General features: G+C 36.6%; 1 protein-coding gene across 1 annotated transcript in view; it reads right to left on the bottom strand.

Annotated features, from left to right (window-relative positions):
• Positions 1-1,021: 1,021 nt before the first annotated feature.
• LOC121947787 (alpha-1,3-mannosyl-glycoprotein 4-beta-N-acetylglucosaminyltransferase B-like) overlaps positions 1,022-18,995 on the bottom strand; it is a 71,856-nt gene continuing 53,882 nt past the window's right edge. Inside the window, 6 exon segments of the mRNA XM_042492903.1 lie at positions 1,022-3,694; positions 6,405-6,517; positions 12,117-12,188; positions 12,191-12,203; positions 13,714-13,792; positions 14,969-15,162. Coding sequence (XP_042348837.1) covers positions 3,671-3,694; positions 6,405-6,517; positions 12,117-12,188; positions 12,191-12,203; positions 13,714-13,792; positions 14,969-15,162 — 495 coding nt within the window. The 3' untranslated portion in view covers positions 1,022-3,670.

The following is an 18,995-nucleotide window of genomic DNA, read 5'->3' as shown; positions in this document are numbered from 1 at the left end:
TTTTTATATTTTACATTTTTTACACTTAAATTATTATATTACCCTGTGGTTTTACTGTTAACTTGTTATACTGCACTGTTTTTCTTCTTTTTTTACCCCTTTTCTTGATTATGTTTTGGTTTAACTGACGTATACTTATCATATTGCTTTGTGTTTTTTACTGATTCTTTTGCTTTTTGAAACCTGGAACAACATCAGTTTTCTTGTGCTGCATTCAGTCGCCTTTCACGTGCATTTAAACCTTTGAAACTGAAGCAAATTGATTAGATTTTCTTTTAATTGCGAGAAATTATCAGAAGATAATAATAATAATAATAATAATAATAATAATAATAATATAATAATAATAATAATAATAATATATGAATAATATATTTTAATATTTATATTTTAATATTATTATATATAATATTAATATTCATTTATTTTCATTTTTTACATTTTCTCTTTTTGTTTTCTGCTGAAGTTCAGGTTGATTTCTGGTAACTTGTAACATCTCTATGTTTTTGAAAGAAATTAAGCTAATTTTCTCAGATTTCAAAGGGTTAAACTACTTTTATCTCTGTTTAAAAAGTTATTTTTGAAGGAAAAAAGAAAAACACCAACATAACAGCTGATTGCAACCTCCTTTAAATGCTCACACAAACACTGAATTTGGCTGCGACATGAAAGATGAAGCCTTTTATTGTGAATACCACAATTTTTAGGGACCCTGTGGATCACTTCCTGTCACCCTTTTTTCCTGCATGAAATTGAAATAAATTCATCCTTCGCAGCTTCTCCTGTGATAAATCAACTGCAAGTGATGCTGGGATTTCATCATTTTTTTCTTTGATGAAACCTGATGACATTCACAGAAATCTGCCCAAACACACACACACACACACACACACACACACACACACACACACACACACACACACACACACACACACACACACACACACACACACACACCAGAGAGTCACTCAAAACAAACCTCCATCCACAGAAAAAAAAACCAAAAATCATTTAAATTTCTGTCTTTATTACAAGTCACAGATTGGATAGAAGTTTAAGATCATTTAAATAGAGTTTATCTAAAGGATACAAAAGACAAACACAAGATTATAGTAATGCATTCCAGTGCATCTTACAAAGAAAAGAAATCTCGGGATGTTTCCTGACGCTTGAAGACGCTCAGTTCACCTCAAATCTGAAAAAAAAAAACCTGTTTGTGTTTCTGTTTTCCATCTGAATGAATGAATGAAGTCCAGTTATGAGAGACGGGGAGATCTCCTGGAGTCTGGGACGAGTTGGAAGATTTTTTTAATTAAATTGTTCCCTTAAATGAGTGATTTTGTTGTTTTGAATCACTTAATTTGTTCCCTTAAATTAATAATTGATGCGCTTTAATAGCTTAAAACTCGATGGATTTGTGGATTTGAACATGGCTACATTTTTAGGACTAAATTAGGTAGAAAAGTGAATGTTTTTAAGACACGAAAAGCCATAAAAACAGCCATAATTTAAATTTAACGCAGGTCCTTCCAGTATATTAAACACACGGCTGTGTTTACATGTACGAACACTTTTTTCTCGGTTTTGAGTCTTATCCTGGTCTGGATCATATTCAGGACGTGAAATCAGATTATTCATCTCTCTGTACACGTGATCATGACAGCAGCACGAAGGCGAGGACACGAGAAATCGTCATTTCGAGTTTGAAGGAAATATTTGTGTTATTTAGCGACACCAAATATTGAACAGCAGGAACAAACAAAGTGTGCAAAGGGCACCAGTTTATAATCTGAGGGAACGCGAGGACACGTGGACTAAAAGAGACGATGTCAGTACGAGAAGACAAAGTCCCAGATGAAAAAAACGCCGTCTTTACAGAGAAATGAAAATTAAACTATAGAAAGTATTTGATAATCTGTAGTATTTATTACCAAAAGTGTGAATAAGAGACTGAAAAATAAAAGAAAGAAAAAAAGAAGTGAATCTGTGTTTTTGCACTGGACTGAAAAACTACAGTACAGTAAAGTACAGCAGATCACAGCAGAGGAAACTAAAGTACCACAGAGTACCTTAGAGAACTGTAGAGTACATTACAGTACTGTAAAGTATGTCAGAGTACTACAGAGCACAGCAGAGGAAACTAGAGTACTGTAGAGTACATTAAAGTATTTTTAAAGTACATTAGAGAAGTGTAATGTACATTAGAGTACTGTATAGTATTTTAGAGTACTGTGAAGTACTATAAGGTATATTAGAGTACTGTAAAGTACATCAGAGTACTGTGAAGTACCTTGGAGTACTGTGAAAAACTGCAAAGTACATTAATGTACCTTTGAGTACATCACAGTGCTGTAGCGCACAGTAAAGTTTTGTGAAGTAATTAAAGTTCTGTAAAGTACGCTAGAGTGTTGTGAAATACTATTAAGTACATTGCAGTATTGTAAAGTACATCAAAGTACTGTTAAGTATGTTAGAGTGCTGTGAAATACTGATAAGTATATTAAAGTACTGTAAAGTACATTAACATACCTTAGAGTACATTAAAGCACTGTAAAGTACATAAAGTACTGTGAAGTCCTGTAAAGTACAGTAGAGTACTGGAGAGTAAACCAGAGAACTGTATGTACCGTAGAGTACTTCAAAGTACATTAAAGTCCTGTTAAGTAAAGTACTGTAAAATACATTAAAGTACTGTGGAGTACATTAAAGCACTGTAAAGAACATTTCAGAACAGTAAAGTACTGCAGAGCACAAAGGAAACTAGAGTGCTTCACAGTACCTTACCGCACTACTGTGACGTACTGTTAAGTATAGTAGAGTACTGTGAAGTACAGTGAAGTACAGCAGAGTACTGTGAAGTAGAGCAGAGCTGTTGACAGTAACAAGGCCTCAGTAAACTCAACATAAAACGACTTTAAAAGACTTCGTTAAAAAAGTAAAATACCAGCTGTCGCCGTCAGTAGTTTCAAGCCACAAAGATGCGAGAAGGTCCGAGGTCGCAGCAAAGGATTCTGGGTACTCGTCGTGGCTACATTTGGTCAGTCCGGGGCTCGTCCTATTTTGAAGTAAATCTGCTCTCCGTCTTCGTTAAGGCAAATCGCTCTCAGATGGAGGGAAACGGCGTGAACCCCGAGCAGCGACGACAGACACACGGACACACTGAGAGGGCATTCATATGACAGTGTGCTCAGCTCTACGCATACACGCACATACACGGTTACTGTGGGGGTACACTGGTGGGATAGTGTTGGTAGAAAGGTCCGGACCGACCGTCTGCAGACAGAAAGCCTTTGAGTCTTTGATTTTGGAAGCAGCAGTTTCAGAGGACGCGGCGCGGTCGCCGCCGCCTCGACAATTACCAGTGTTTTCAACGTCTACCTTCCTGTATGTACACATAAATACAGATTCTTAATTACAGCATCGTCTGAGAGCGACTTCTCTCTTCGCTTGTCGTGTTGTGCAAACCCCGGAGACAGTTTGTCTTTCTGTGCGTCTGTCTGTGTGATCTGTGTTTTCAGTCTCGGGTCTGTTCAGCCCTGCAGTGGCGAGGTCCGGCCAGACGGCGGCGTTGCGGCACCGCGGTGTGAATCAGGACGGCAGCTGACGGGCCTCCGGTCAGCTCGGCTGAACGTTCGGAGGTGCTGAGGTATCACTGAGGGGGAGAGGAGCCTCACTCGGCCTTCTTTATGAAGATCTGAGACAGGAGAGACCACAGAAACCAGTATGAACCAGTCACACCAACATGCAACTAAAAGATCCAGCGAGAACATAAAGACCGGCGGTTTATCAGGCTGCAAAATCAGCTGTTCACAAGGATTTAAACCGCTGAACCTTGAGAAAAAACGCGGAAAAGGTCAATGAGCAACCTGGTAAGAAATGTTACAAAAATTGCAAAAAATCAATAGATTTAGAGAATTTTCTTTTTTTTTATAAAGCTAGGGAAAAAATGTATTTTTAATGATCATAATTACATTTTTAAATTTATGTAACAGAATTATTGCAATTCTTAAGCACTATTTCCAGATCATTTCCTTTTTTATTTTTCAATTTTTAATTTAAATTTTTGTTAAATTATTTTCATACATTTTTCCACGATTCTTTTTTAAGGACCCCCCCCTTTTTTTAATATTCACATAATAATTAACATATACACAAACGATGAGTATATATCACTAACATGAGATCATTTTCAAACACTTTTTTAAAAAATTAAATAATTTTCTTGTAGTTTTTACAATTTCTTTGATAATTTTTGGGTCACTTATTCTTTTGTTGGTCGTTATTCATTATTTTATTTTTTCAGTTGTTTTTGGTCCATTTACGTTGCTTACTTTATAATAGTTTATTGACTTTGCTTGCTTGTTTGTTTAGAGTGAGGGTTGTTTTTATTTATTATTTTTATTGAAGCGAGATTGAGGTTTCTTAATCTCACCTGCTGAACTTCGTCTTGTTTCTTCGTTGTATTTCTGTTGTTTTGTTTTGTGCAAATAAATCTTAAATTCCCTCTTTACCATGTTTTTAAAACAATAAATCAAGCGTTCAGGTTTCAAAGGGTTAACACTGATTTATAAGAGTTAACAGTGATCCAGATATTTCTGTATAAAAGTTTAATGTTCAACTGTTTTAAAATACTTTTTAAATATTCAGTGTTTCCTCCGGACATGTTCTGTCTGTAAATGATCAAAAACCCAGACTAATGCATTCTTTAAAGGGTTAACACAGAGAGACTTTGACCTCAGACACCCTCAAAGAGAGGTCAGAGGTCAGAGGTCAGGAGGGCTGCTCTGCTCTTTGGTGCAGCAAAATCAGCCCTTTAACACCAGCCTGACTCTCAAAGAGCTCCGCCAAAATTTAAAAAGGACTATTTTTGATCACGTGAGGTTTTTAAGGGTTAAAGACGTCGGACCGCTGTGTGTGTGAGTGTGAGTCTGAGTGTGAGTGTGTGTGTGAGTCTGAGTCTGAGTGTGAGTGTGAGTCTGAGTGTGAGTGAGTGTGAGTGGGGAGTGTGTGGTGGGAGTGTGAGTGTGTGAGTCTGAGTGAGTGTGTGAGTGTGAGTGAGTCTGAGTGTGAGTGTGTGAGTGTGAGTGTGTGAGTGTGTGTGTGGTCTGAGTGTGAGTGTGAGCCTGAGTCTGAGTCTGAGTGTGAGTGTGAGTGAGACTGAGTGAGTGTGTGAGTGTGAGTGTGAGTGTGAGTGTGAGTGTGAGTGAGTGTGAGTGTGAGTGTGAGTGTGAGTGTGAGTGTGTGAGTGTGAGTGTGAGTGTGAGTGTGTGAGTGGAGTGAGAGTGAGTGTGTGAGTGAGAGTGAGTGTGTGAGTGTGAGAGTGAGTGTGTGTGAGTGTGTGAGTCTGAGTGTGCGTGTGAGTGTGAGAGTGTGGGGAGTGTGAGTGTGAGTGTGAGTGTGAGTGTGAGTGTGAGTGTGAGTGTGAGTGTGTGAGTGTGAGTGTGAATGTGTGAGTGAGTGTGAGTGTGAGTGTGAGTGTGAGTGAGTGTGAGTGTGTGAGTGTGAGTGTGTGCGTGAGTGTGAGAGTGAGCGTGAGTGTGTGTGAGTGTGAGTGTGCGAGTGCGAGTGTGAGTGTGTGAGTGTGAGTGTGCGAGTGGGTGAGTGTGTGAGGTGCGAGAGTGTGTGAGTGTGAGTGTGTGAGTGTGAGTGTGAGTGTGTGAGTGTGTGTGATGTGTGTGTGTGTGTGTGTGCGTGAGAGTGAGTGTGAGTGTGTGTGTGTGAGTGTGTGTGTGAGTGTGTGAGTGTGTGTGTATGCGTGTGAGTGTGAGTGTGAGTGTGTGTGTGTGTGTGTGTGTGTGTGTGTGTGTGTGAGTGTGTGTGTGTGTGTGTGTGTGTGTGACTTCAGTCAAACTAACGTGTTTACGTGTATTTATAAGTTCAGTTTTAGTCGGACCGACACAATATTTCAACTTTTTCTAGCATCATGTAAACCTACTGAAAGATATCTAAAAACTACAACAAGGAACTTCTTCAAGGACCTCTTAGACCTTCAGTATCATTGGAACCTGGAGGACACATTGAACTCTCTCCAGGATGCTTGAAAAACCCCATTCAAGACCGATTCAAAAACCTCTGACACTTGTGCAACCTTTTCAAACCTCCTCTAAAAACACCTCAGTGACCTCTCAAACCTCCAAAACACTCCTGGGAAATCCTTGAAGACACTGGAATTTCCTGGTGGACCCTTTAAACTTTTTCAAGATCTCCTTGATCCCTCAATAATCCCTGCAGGTCCCCGTGAACTGAGCTGAGGAACCCTGATCCCCCTCGCTGCCCCTCAAAACCTCCTGGAGAACTCTGTGCTCAAAGAAAAGCAGCCTGAATGTCTTACAGTCCCGTCACAGAGACACGAGCTGTTCTGGGACAAACTGGTTTGAATCTGGTTCCAGTCCAGGTGGTCTCACCTCGCTGAGGATCACCCAGACCGGCGAGTCCGTCAACACTGTGAGGCGCATGGCCTCCAGGGGCCCGAAGGTGGGGTCCACCTCCCCCTCCGCGATCCCGTTCTTGAACGTTCCTGAAAGAGACCAATGAGATCAACGGACCCGAAGGACTCGGAAAACGACTTCAGACCACTTTTTAAAAAACAGTTTCAACAAGAAAATCATAAAATGATGCACTTCATTCTCAAAACACACATTTTTAACCCCTTAACAGGCATCGTAACCCCACAGAAGACAGTTTTTACAATCAAACTGCTTCACTAAAAACAAAGAAAATAATTTCACACAAATATTTATATACAAATGCACTTTATTATTTGGATTATACTGTAATTCTGTTCAGTTCTGTTTTCATTATACTGAACTGACTTTTTGTTTTTATGCCATATTTGTGTTGTTCTTTTACACAAAAAATTTATTATGTTTTTATATTTATAAAGTCATTTTATTTGTTTATTTGCTTATTTTATTGAGTGAATTTTATTTTCAGATTTTTATTATATAACATATATTTTGTAACCATAAATTCTTTAGATTTTTTTTCACTTGATTTATTTTTATTTTTCATCTATGTATTTTTCTTATTTATATTTGTTCTTGTTTATTGTATGACGTTACTTTTTTTCTCCAGATTTCTATTATATCACACTGATTTTGCATTTTTTACAATATATTATACATGGAAAAAAATTTTTTTCTTGATAAATTTCTGCATTTTGTTAACATATTCTGTGATCTATAATGCCGTATAGTTTTTTTGCAAAGGTATTTCTTGACAGCTTCAGTTACTTTACATATTCCGATTTTCCACACAAAACATATGAAGCGTTTATAAAATATGATTTAAAATTAGATTATAACTTTTCTCCAAGTCTTGTAAGCCTTTTTTCATATTTTATTTATTTTCATTTCATTTTTCATTTTCATTCATTTTTTTTTTTTTTTTTATTTATGTTACCCTTTTGTTTTTACCTTTTTTTTTTTTTTAAACAATTTTTCATTTTTTAAACTAATTGTTGGGTTACTTTTTTGTACTTTTCACTAATTTCCTGCTAATTTTGTAATCAGGCCTCTTTGTATTCTTGCCATGTTTTTGAAAGAAATCAAAGGGTTAAGCAGATAAATCATCTTAACTTGAAAAAAAAGTTGTTCCACTCCTCACTATTCATTAATAAAAAAAAAAAAAAGTCCTTAATTTTGTCGCTCTGTTCACTTAAATACGTCGACATCTAAAAGAAGAGTACGAGTCAGTATCACAGGATTTTCAGGGATTTGTTGTTGGGTTATTATTTATTTATTCATCTGTTGATGGAGGCGAGTAATTAAAGGGTTTTAATGCTTTTGGTGCAGATTTACAGGGTTATTAATGGTTACTGAGACCCATTAACATTTATCCAAAGTCCATTAACTGACCCCTGTGGTTCTGTCATCATTTTCTTCATGCTTTTATTTATTTATTTTTATTTATTTATTTATTTTTGGGTTATTCTTTGATTCATTTGTCTCCATCAGAGCCCATCTGGCCTCGCGCCGGTGTTCAGACTTATTTCAGCTCAGTGAAGGTTTTCGGTGCGACGGCTCCTCAACAGAGCAATAATCCTTCAGAGGATTATTTCCTGGGATTATGATGCCGGCAGCCACGCTTCCAGGTACGAGTGTGCGAGCGTAATCCCAACAGAGAGCAGCGTCCGGGGCGTGTGTGTGTTATTGTTTATCACAGGGTATTATCTGTTATTATTGTGGGTATTATGGTCAATATCCAGAGACGTGTGTACGGCTGCCGGAGAGCTTTTCTCAGAAACGGAGATCACACGATGACGAGAATAAAACCCAGAGCAGACGTTAAAATAAAAACACAACCAGCCGCACGAGATCGGATGTTGACCTGATGGCGGCGCAGCGAGAAAAAGTTAGTGGGATTTATTCTTTGGGGAACACGAATGTGTGAATACATTTTATTCTGTAATGCACGATTTATAATTATTACTCCTGTCAATTTTTTCCAAAGTGTTTTATTCCTCTTTAGACATGAAAACATTTTTCATTCCTTTTTTTTATTTTAAACATTTTTTTCACCTCTCACAGATCATGGCAGTTTGTTTTCATTTTTAAATTTAAAATAAAAATTGGAATTTTTTAGATATAAAATACCATTTCTTAAATTTTGTTGCACATTTTTAAACATTTTCGGTCTTTGGGAGCTTGTGTCTCACACGTGCAAAGAAATAAATGGTTAATATTTGACACTTCTGACTCCAGTTTCACTGCTGTCACTCTGACCCCTCAGGACCTCTGTGATTTAAATCATTTTTAAAAGTTGATAACATTAATTAAGTCCAGTAAAAGAAGCTTCATACTTTAAAAATAAAGCTTTACACTGTTTTCCAGAGACTTTGTTTCAGCGTGGAGGCGGCGCCCCGCCTCATTCCTATGAGAGCTGCTCGGTGGCGGATGAAGCATTAAAAAACTAAATTTCCGAGGAGAGACTGAACCCGGATCTTCCGCTTTAAGGAGCCCATGAGGCGTTCACGTTAGAGATTTGCAGCGGCTGAGTGTTTCGAGTCCGTAACTTCCACGACGAGCGACTGACTTCGAGTTTAGCGCTCCGCTAGCTTGAACGGCAGTCCAAAAAAATGTTATCTTGTGGCTCTTTTAGACTCTCGGCTTAAATTCAAAAAGCGATCCACTAATCTCTACACAGACGTCTCTTTCCCGATGAAAGTCAACGGGGAAAAGTCTCTCTGGGCCCGTGTGCATCACGTGACCGACCCGACGGTGCAACTGCACTTTTGGCCACGATGTGAACTGTCGAAATTTCTGTCGTGTGGACCAAAAGACATTTCCTTTCCTGAAGCCAGAAATACAAATATATGTATCAGCTGTCGTTCAGTGGACTTTGCGTGAATCTAATATTTTCATATCAATAATCTATCAATAATCCTGTAATATTTCAGAAAAGTCCTCAGAAATCCTCCAGGTATCAGCGTGTTTAATAACAAAATCATGACTAAACCTCTAAAACTTTCTAGAGATTTTTAATGAAACACATTTATAGATTTAACTGAAACATTTAAGTCGGCGACGGGATAAAATAACGTGTAGGAAGATCTCTGAAGTGTTCAGCGTTTCTCTGCAGGAGATCCGAAGGCAGCTCGCTGAAATTAATAGAGCGAAGGAGAGCCGGCCGGATCGATCCGCCGACTCATCTGAAAAATTGATGAAGGGGATAAAGAGCTGCTGGTAATTTATGATGTCAGATTAAAACGTGTCCTCCTCTCCTCCGGCGCTCCTTCCCTTCATTTCTTCTGTTCACAGCGCAGCTGTTATCTTCCCTTACACGCTGAAATCCTACATTTCTGCAGGAGCATTTCTAGATTTACAAAAGCTAAGAGGGTGCAGAGAAAAATCAGACTAAACAACAGACGGTGACGTAAACAAATAAAGAAAAATCCACATGTATGTTAATATGTAATTCACATCTATGTCCCAGTATATTTTATATTACTTCACAATATTTTCATGAAGTACTTTGAGTTGCACTTGGTGTATAAACTGTGCTATAATAACGTAATTATCATTATCATTATTATCATTATTATTATTATTATTATCATCATCATCATCATCATCATCATTATCATTATTATTATTATTATTATTATTATTTATTATTATTATTATGGATTATATTAGTATCATATGGTGCTATACATTTATATCATTTAGATTTTGAAAGATGGTAAAGAAATATCAGTACTGAGTAAACAAATATGTAAAATTATGAATTAAAGGGCAATAAGTGTAAAAAAAAAAACCCCAACAAAAAACACAAAACACTTAAAGCCAAAACTGTGAAATTATTATTTTTTCCCCCTTTTTTTCAAGTTTGAATAAAATAAAATTAAAAATTAATTTGTAAAAAAATTAAAAATAAAGTCACATAATCTTTGTGCATGAAAAATGTTCCTAAAATAAACCAAAACTGTCATTAATGTGTCTTTTTGTTCTCTAAATCAGCATTTCAGGCGATATTTACTGAAGCAGTTGAATCGAATGATGAGACCTTCTGTGGGTTTTATTTCATTTCATATATTTTGTATTTTTGTATTAACATGCGCTGACACAGAGTCATCAGGTCAGAGCGCCGACATTTATTTATTAATAGTTCAAATAAATAATCTGAAATCAGTTCAACTAATGAAAAAAAATAATCCGACATTGTGCTGATGGACAGCTGAGCCCTGAAGCTGCAGTCAGTGACTCAGCGCTTCAGTTATTTGTGTATTTTATAGATTCACTTTTCATTTGCTGTATTTACGCATCAATTTAAGGTTAATAACCATGAATGTGAACATTTTTGAACGACAGCATTTAGTTTGGCTTTTAATCAATGAAACTCTTGTAAATATAATTTTACTTCCATTCTCTTATTTTTACTGCTCTCAGCGCTCTCTTTTTACTTTTACTTTTATATTGTGTTTGGGGGGTTTTTTGGCATTTTTTATTGTGAAGCACTCTGAGCTGCATTCCTTGTATGAAAAGTTCTCTGTAAATAAAGTTTTTTATTATTATTTATTACTATATATCCTAATATATATGAAAGGTCGTCCTCCCCTCACTGTAGGCCTACTTTACTGCGTATTTCAAAACATATATTAATATAAATATTTCCCTCTGAGATGTGGATAAGAAATATAAGATAGCATAAAAAAGAAACACTCAAGTGAAGTAAAAGTACCTGAAATTTCTTTAAAGGTATAATACTAGATAGATGTATATGTATGCAGATGTATATAAATAAATAGTTTCCTTTCCTTTGTGACAACTTACGCTTTAAGCTACATTTATCTTGTCAAACAATGTTTTCTATCATGGATATAAGACAGTTCATTTTCACTTTCCATTTGTATGTTTTTTTTAAACTTTGAAAACCTGAATAAAACAATTTGAGAAAAAAAAGTAAAATACTTGAGTAAATCTACTCAGGTACTTTCAATCACTGCAGATTTAATGAAAACAAACTTCTTAACAAATAAAATCCTCCGGCTACCAGCTGACCTGCTGCTGCTTCTGTTTTTACTTTACGTCACCGTCCAAACATGTAAACGTACCAAAATCCCCTCTAGTGAGTGTGTTGTGTGTGTTGTATTTGTTGTTGGGTTAGTGTTAGGGTTAGGGTTTTTTGGTGTGTGTGCCAAACATGTAAACGTACCAAAATCCCCTCTAGTGAGGGTTAGGGTGTGTGTGTGTGTGTCTGTGTGTGTGTGTGTGTGTGTGTGAGAACTGGTTTAATTTAATTAATTTATTATTTATTTTATTTTTTTCTGTTTCTCTTTTCTTCAAAAACACAGTTTGATGGTTAAAATCAGAGTTGGAGGATTTTGCCAAAACAAAAAATTTCCCTTTTTTTTTTTTTGTTTCCCTGCAGCTTGTTAAATTTGTTAACATAAATATCAAACTAAAACTTCTAAATCTAAATTATTATCTGTAACTTGTTGAGCTCTCACACAGCGGAGAACAAAACTGTGCATCATATTTCATTTGTTTTGTCCCGATAAAAACACAACACCAATAAACATTTGACTCAAATATGGAAAAGAAATTAATATTTTACTGCGTGTAATTTTTAAAGCACATTTTGGTGTGATGTCACCGCCGCGTGTCGTCACTCACCTATTCTGATGAATCCGTCCTCTGTCCGATGGTATTTTGGCGTTTTCTCTCTCCCTTCTGTCAAGGCCTCTTCTCCGCCTGAATATTCTGCAAAACACACAAACTCAGATTAATTTGTAAATAATATGTTAAAATAAAAAAACACTTAATGCTCAAATTAACTTGGAATAAAAGGGGAACCACAATATGTATATTTTAGGATTTTCAGCACCTTCAGGTCTGATATGCATCTATTTTGTACTGCGACCGCTGCGCTGCGTTTCCCTCGAAACAAATGAAGGAATAACTTATCTTCAAACAAACACAAAAAAAAAGATAAGAGAATAAACAAGAAGGAAATGAAATACAGATTAAAAACAGAAGTCTCCCTCTCCTCTACTTTAACCCTTTAACACCTGAATCAACATCACTTTTACTGTGCTGCACTCAGAAGCCTTTCACTAGACTCTAGACCAGGAGTCCTCAACTAAGATTCAAAGACAAAATTTCCTCCCAGCAAACCTCATACCTAAATTCAGAATCACGATCAATTGAACATTTTTACCTCGATTACAGTTAATGAATAATTATTTTGCTTTTGCTTTTTTTTGTGGTTTGTTTTGCTGGAGCGGGCTGTCGAACATGTCTGTGCTGGGGCCAGTTAGAGAACGGCTCAAATTAAGCTCTTGTGCTTGTGGCCCCAGGCCCCCAAAACATTACATCTGCCCCTGGTAATAATAACGAGAGCTCAGCGCGAGCAGCTGGATGAGACACGGAGCGATGCGCCAGGTGTTTCTAAATAATTAATTTCTTAAATAAATAATATACTGAAAATTATTTTACAGAAAAAAAGTTTTAAAAAGAACTTTATTGAGATCATTTTCTTGTTTGTTTTTTCCCCACTTTTCTTTAGTTGACGTATTTTAGGTAATTTTCTTGTAACTCTAATAATTTTTTGTTATTTTTTGGGCCAGTTCTTGTTCCACTGCTCGTCATTTTCATTTTTTTCTTTTTTGTTTTTAGGTTGTTCTCTTTTTTTTCTTTTTTAGATAATTTTCTTGGATTTTTTTTTATAATTTCTTGCTTTTTTTGGACCTTTCTCTTTTATTAAGTTTCTTATCACCCTCTTCCCATGTGTTTGACAAAGCCTATTTGCTTTGGTATCAAAGGGTTAAGTGCTGATTTCCCCCCCCCCCCCCCCCTGAGGTTGATCTCAGTCGGAGCTCCTCTTCCTCTCAGAGTTTCTCTTCTCTCTCCGTACTGCTGTGACTCTCAATCAGCCGTCGTCTTACAGTCGACCACAGAGGAGTGAGACGCAGTGATCCATCACTCTGCTTCACTTCTCAGGGACACAAACTGAGTCTGATCTCAGTAATATGAGCTGAGACATACGTGACACACACTTACACACACACACACACACACACACACACACACTCGCACTCGCACACACACACACACACACACACACACACACACACACACACACACACACGCACACGCACACGCACACACACACACTCGCACACACGCACACACACACTCGCACACACACACACACACACACACACTCGCACACATGCAGTCTGTGTCTAAAGTTAAAGGTTCGAAGACTCACATCGAACGGCAGAACCTCCACTGACGTGTTGAAGAGTTTGTCTCCCGGATGTTCGATGTTTCCGCTCCGAAAGAAATACCTGAGAGGACAAGGGACAAAGACAGGAGACGTGATGTTAAAATATATTTATGAGAAATATTAGTAGTGAGTTTCAGTGCTTTTAAATAAGATCCTTTTTATATAAAAAAAAAAAAAAAAAACAGAAAAAAAGCCTCAAATACGATTTCTCAATTTCAAATACGAGCAAATCGGTTTTATTCATCTCACAAACATGAGGAAAAAGGCAACCTGGCAAGAAATGTCCAACAATTTCCCAGAGAGTTTTTTTTTTTTTTTTTTAAGCAAGGGAAAATGTCTAAAATTAAACGATATTTAAACTCATCAACATTACATAATTAAAATCATTTCAAGGAATTATTAAAGTTTTTAAGCAGCTTTTTAAGGAAACTAAGGTTTTTAAGGTTCTTTTTGTTCTTTCACTTTCCAATTTTGCAGGAAATATATTTTGGTTGTTTTAAAGTTTGGGTTTTTTTGTACATGTTACCTGAAAAGATTTTTTTTAAAGAGGGGATTATTATTAGAAAATTATCACAAAAATAGGGAAACATGTCCATTAAATTATATTTATGAATATAATAATTTTATTCGAAAAATGAATTTACAGAAAAAATATATATAAAAACATATATAAAAAATACATGTATTTTTTATTTTCAGGACTCTCTTTTCTTTCTGTCATTTTCTTGTTTGTTTGTTTTGTTTGTTTTTTTTTACTTTGCTTATTTTGTAGGTAATTCTTTGTAACTTCTTTACTAAGTTTTGCTAATTTGCACAGGTTTTAAGTGTTTTTTTAAAATAAAAATACTATAAATCTATTATTATTATTATTATTATTATTATTATTATTATTATTGATAATAATAATTTAACAATTTAACAGTTACATATAAGAGACAAAAAAAACACATTCAAGAAAAAAAATAATGAAAAAGAAGGAAAAACAAAAAAGTTTCCAAAGATTTACATGATTTGATTCCCGTTTGGTTTAATGCTTTAATATGAAGCTGCAGCTGCAGGAAATGCTCTGTTTGCATTTGCAGTCACTTAATGCAGCCTTTTTTATTGCAGGTTGTACCACTAAAGCAATACAATCTTTACTGAAATCTGTTATCGCTGAGACTGAATCTGTGAACCCACGGTTACCTGTAACGTCTGCGTCACGCGGTAGCGTTAGAGTTTGGACCCTGGTACCTACCTCTCGATGCGGACAGGTGTGAAGAATCGTATCCGTATGAAGTCCCCCGCCACGGGGGTGAAGGCCCAGAAGAAGTCCTCCCCCAGGTAGGCCTTCTCCAGGGTGAAGTGCTGGTAGGTCTTCAGGCTGGTCGTCACCTCTGCCAGCGGGTTGGCGTGACCCTTATGGAGGGTCTGTTTCCCAAAGTCCTTATCCTGGAACAAACCGAAATCTGAAGTTAGGATGTTATCTGTCGGTTGTAGCGGATTTACAGGCGCATCTCAAAACATCAGAATATTGTTAAAAAGTTCAGAATTTTCCATCAGTTCATCAGACTCAGAACATACACTACAATGTTTCAAGCATTTATCTGTTTTAATTTTTATAATCACGGCCTTCAACAGGAAAAATGTAAAAAAAAAAAAATTAAAATATTTTCAAAATATCGGAAACATGCGACGATGCGATGCGAAAAGTGTAGCTTGCAGTAAATTTTTTTAATGATCTTAGAAAATATTTTGATAATTTAAGGTACTGGATTTCTGATTTTCATGAGCTATAAGCTATTTCATGAAAATTTTGAACAAAAAAGCCCTGAAATATTTTGTTTACACATAATGAATATACAATATGTTAAAGTTTTTTTTTTAATTAAATAACTAAGAATAATGACGTTTTTCAGGAGATTTTTTGAGACGCACATGTATAATGTGGAGGAGCTGATTCAGATATGAGGTGGTGTGTTTTACTCTTTGTTTTGCCTCTCTGTGTCTCTGCAGGATGAAGATGACGACTCTGTGCACTGACCAGAAAATAACATGAAGCGTTAGTCATCCTACTCGAGCCTTTTACACAGACTGGTGTCACTGGCAGCCTCGCTCGCTGTCCTCCGTGACTAATCCAGTTTGAGTTGAGTGCAGAGCCTGTCCAAGCATGACATCACCGTCAGATATCTTTTAGAGAGATGACTTTGTTTTGAGATATTCTTGAGTGACCAGTTACTGACCCCGAGATTTACCGCTGCCTCTCGCATCATGCAGATCAGGAGAGCAGAACCAGCACCCCCTGATGTATTTTATGCTCTCAAACGGGGCACGATGTGGATCAAGGCCGCGGTATGCAGAGTACAACACAAAATCACAAAAAAAATCTTGTTTCCACAATGAGACAAAAATAAGGTAGCATTTTATCTTAAACTAAACATTTGAGCAAAAATTGTCTCTAACCTTGAGTAACTGATGGCAATTAGTGATTTTTTTTAAATATGATTTTGGTGATTGCAAAATTGGTCTTAAATTTAAACACGAGTGGCATTAAAAAGTCTTAAATTTAAGTCAGCTTAAAGGGAGAGTTCACCCAAAAATGAATATTCAGTCATTATACTCACCCAGGATATCTACTGACCAGGATTCAGGATTCGTTTTGTGAACGCAGCTAGAAGATACAGGCTAAAATAAGGCTAAAAAGTGACGTTTTCAAAACAACTTGGCACATCTGGGCTTCAGGAAACTTGGATTACTTCGGATGAGCAGTATGGAGACATTATGTGGTTTTATTATATATTTTTTAACATTCGAATCCGATTACCATATACTCCAGTTGCTTGGGAGATGAGTGCAACACCTTTTCTCTGTTAACGTCCGGCAGTGTTTTGTGGACTATAAAACATCACCAGACTTTCCATTGGCGTGAGGGGGAGTATATTATGACTGAATGTTCATTTTTGGGTGAATTATTATTATTATCTGACTAAATGTTTCTGTTAAATTCACCCATCTGACTCTAACCACAGAATCTCTGAACTTGTTTCATTAAAACAAATCTGACTTCAATTATTTCAGCCAAGTCCAAAAGAGACAATTAGTCAAAAAAAAGAAAAGAAAATAGATAGAAAATAGAAAATAGAAAGAAAATAAAAGAAAAAAGTTGCATTAAAAATCTTGAGAAAATTAGCCTTTGAAAAAAAGGATTGAATGTCTGGTGCTTTAGGGCCTCTGTAGAAGCCAGCAGTCGGGCTGTCTATCTCGGGGAAACTGAGGTAAAATAAATGAATTAATATATGGCCACTTTGGGCTTCCGTAGGCTGCAGCTTCATGTTAAGCTTCATTTTTAGCTGTATTTTGTTGTATCTTTTCATCTAAATCTACCAGAAAGCAAAGGAGTGTATTTACCAAAATGTTGTTTTATTACCTTAAATCTTCGTTTTTTTTCTTGCAAAGTATTAAAGTTTTGCTTCTCTAGAACTTTAAAGCTGTTTAAGTCGAACAAGTGTGCTGAACCTTTAAAGGTCACAAGATAAACAAAACAAAAAGCACAAGTTTGGAACCAGTATGTTAGGATGACACATTATTTCTTTCTTTTTGAAATCACAGTTTCATTATTTTCACTCGAGTGATTATTTGGGCTTTTCCAGAGAAGTTTCTCACGTCTGAACAAATCTCTCGACTTAACTCTGCAGGCGAATAAATTCCGCTTCCACTTTAATCCTTTCAATTTAACTTTGATTTTATTTTAAAACTTGGCGTTGATTTTCTTACTAACCCGGGGTGAGCGTTTCAGGCTGGAGGGTAATAGCTGTGTTTAGCCTCCATCTGTACTCGGCCCCATGCAGGCCGAACTCCGCGCCTCAATCTCAACATCGAGGAGGCGCTGGTCCGGGACGGCCCGATCAATATCCAATTGATTGGAGCAGATTGCAGCAGCAGTCAGCGGGACTAATATCCATCGCTCTTAACACAGTAATCAGAGGCGAGCCGAGACGTCGGGCTCTGAGCGCCGAGCTGCCACCGCTGTGAGATACTGCAGTTTGTGTCTGAGGCTGCAGAGACTTTCAATCTTCATCTCCAGAGACACTCGGCTGAACTTCCACTGAACCTTTTCAAACTCACTAAACTTTACTCTGACAGCTGACCAGTGCAGCCCGGCTGCAGCACGCAGCTCGGAGTTACAGCTCAAATATAATATACAGTTGCTCAAAATAGTTTTAGAGCCCGACCGATGTGTGCTTTTTGAGGCCGATACCGATTTTATAGTGGAAAAAATCACAGAATTGAATTTAGTGAATTTTTGAGCTGGAATGACAGTAAATCATTTCTATATGGATTGATTTTGCTCTCATATAAATAAGATCTCATATAAACTGTATGTATGAGGACTATGACTGGAATCATTTTTATTCGTCACATTTATTTAAACCTTTTTGCATGTGTACTTTTATTTTTAATACATCTTATATTTTTAAATAAATGTCTTTGTTTTGAGATGTTCCAGAGTGACCATTTACTGACCTCCAGCTGTGTGGTGATTAATTTAATTTAAAAAAATGTATTAAATCGATTTAAACCTTTTGGCATGTGTGCTTTTACTTTAAGTACTTTAATACATTTCCCTAAATTAAATTTACTTAGTTAATTTAACACAGCGTCAGTTTGTTCTTACAGCCTTTTTTTTAATCACTGTTCAAACTCCAGCAGGACTCTCGGTGTCTGTGCTGCCCCGGGTATTAGTGATAATTCGATTAAACAATAAGCAGCATGCGAGCATCACTTTAACATGTAAGGTAAGAAGATGAGATAATCCTTTATTGATCCCCTGAGGAGAAATCAAACTGATGCAGAAGCAAAAAGACAGACAGAAACACAGATAAATTAAAAAGAAAGAATAAAATAACAAACAGAAAAAGCATTTAAAGACAGAAATTACGAGGTAAAGTAGCAGAGGTTTAGTTAAAGTGACGACCACAGAGCAGTCTACATTCAGAAACTACAAGACACAGCCTTGGCTTTTTCCCAAAAGGACTTCAAATGTGAAAGATTATTTTGATTCAACCTCCGTGTTCATGCTGAGCCAAGAAAATATGACTTTTAGTAAATAGTCTGGGTAAAACAGAAGTGCGCATCAGAGGTACTACAGCGAAAAATGTACTAGTAAACTATATGTGCCTTTTAATTAAACATGAAAAATGACTAAATCATCTAAAATTGAATCTGCTGACCTTCAGTATCAGCTGATGTCGTCACACACGCGCACGCACACACGCACGCACACA

This window comes from Plectropomus leopardus, chromosome 9 (assembly GCF_008729295.1).
Source record: "Plectropomus leopardus isolate mb chromosome 9, YSFRI_Pleo_2.0, whole genome shotgun sequence".
NCBI lineage: Eukaryota > Metazoa > Chordata > Actinopteri > Perciformes > Serranidae > Plectropomus > Plectropomus leopardus.
Note: the sequence above shows the minus strand (reverse complement) of the source record. Positions and strands in the feature narration are given on the sequence as shown.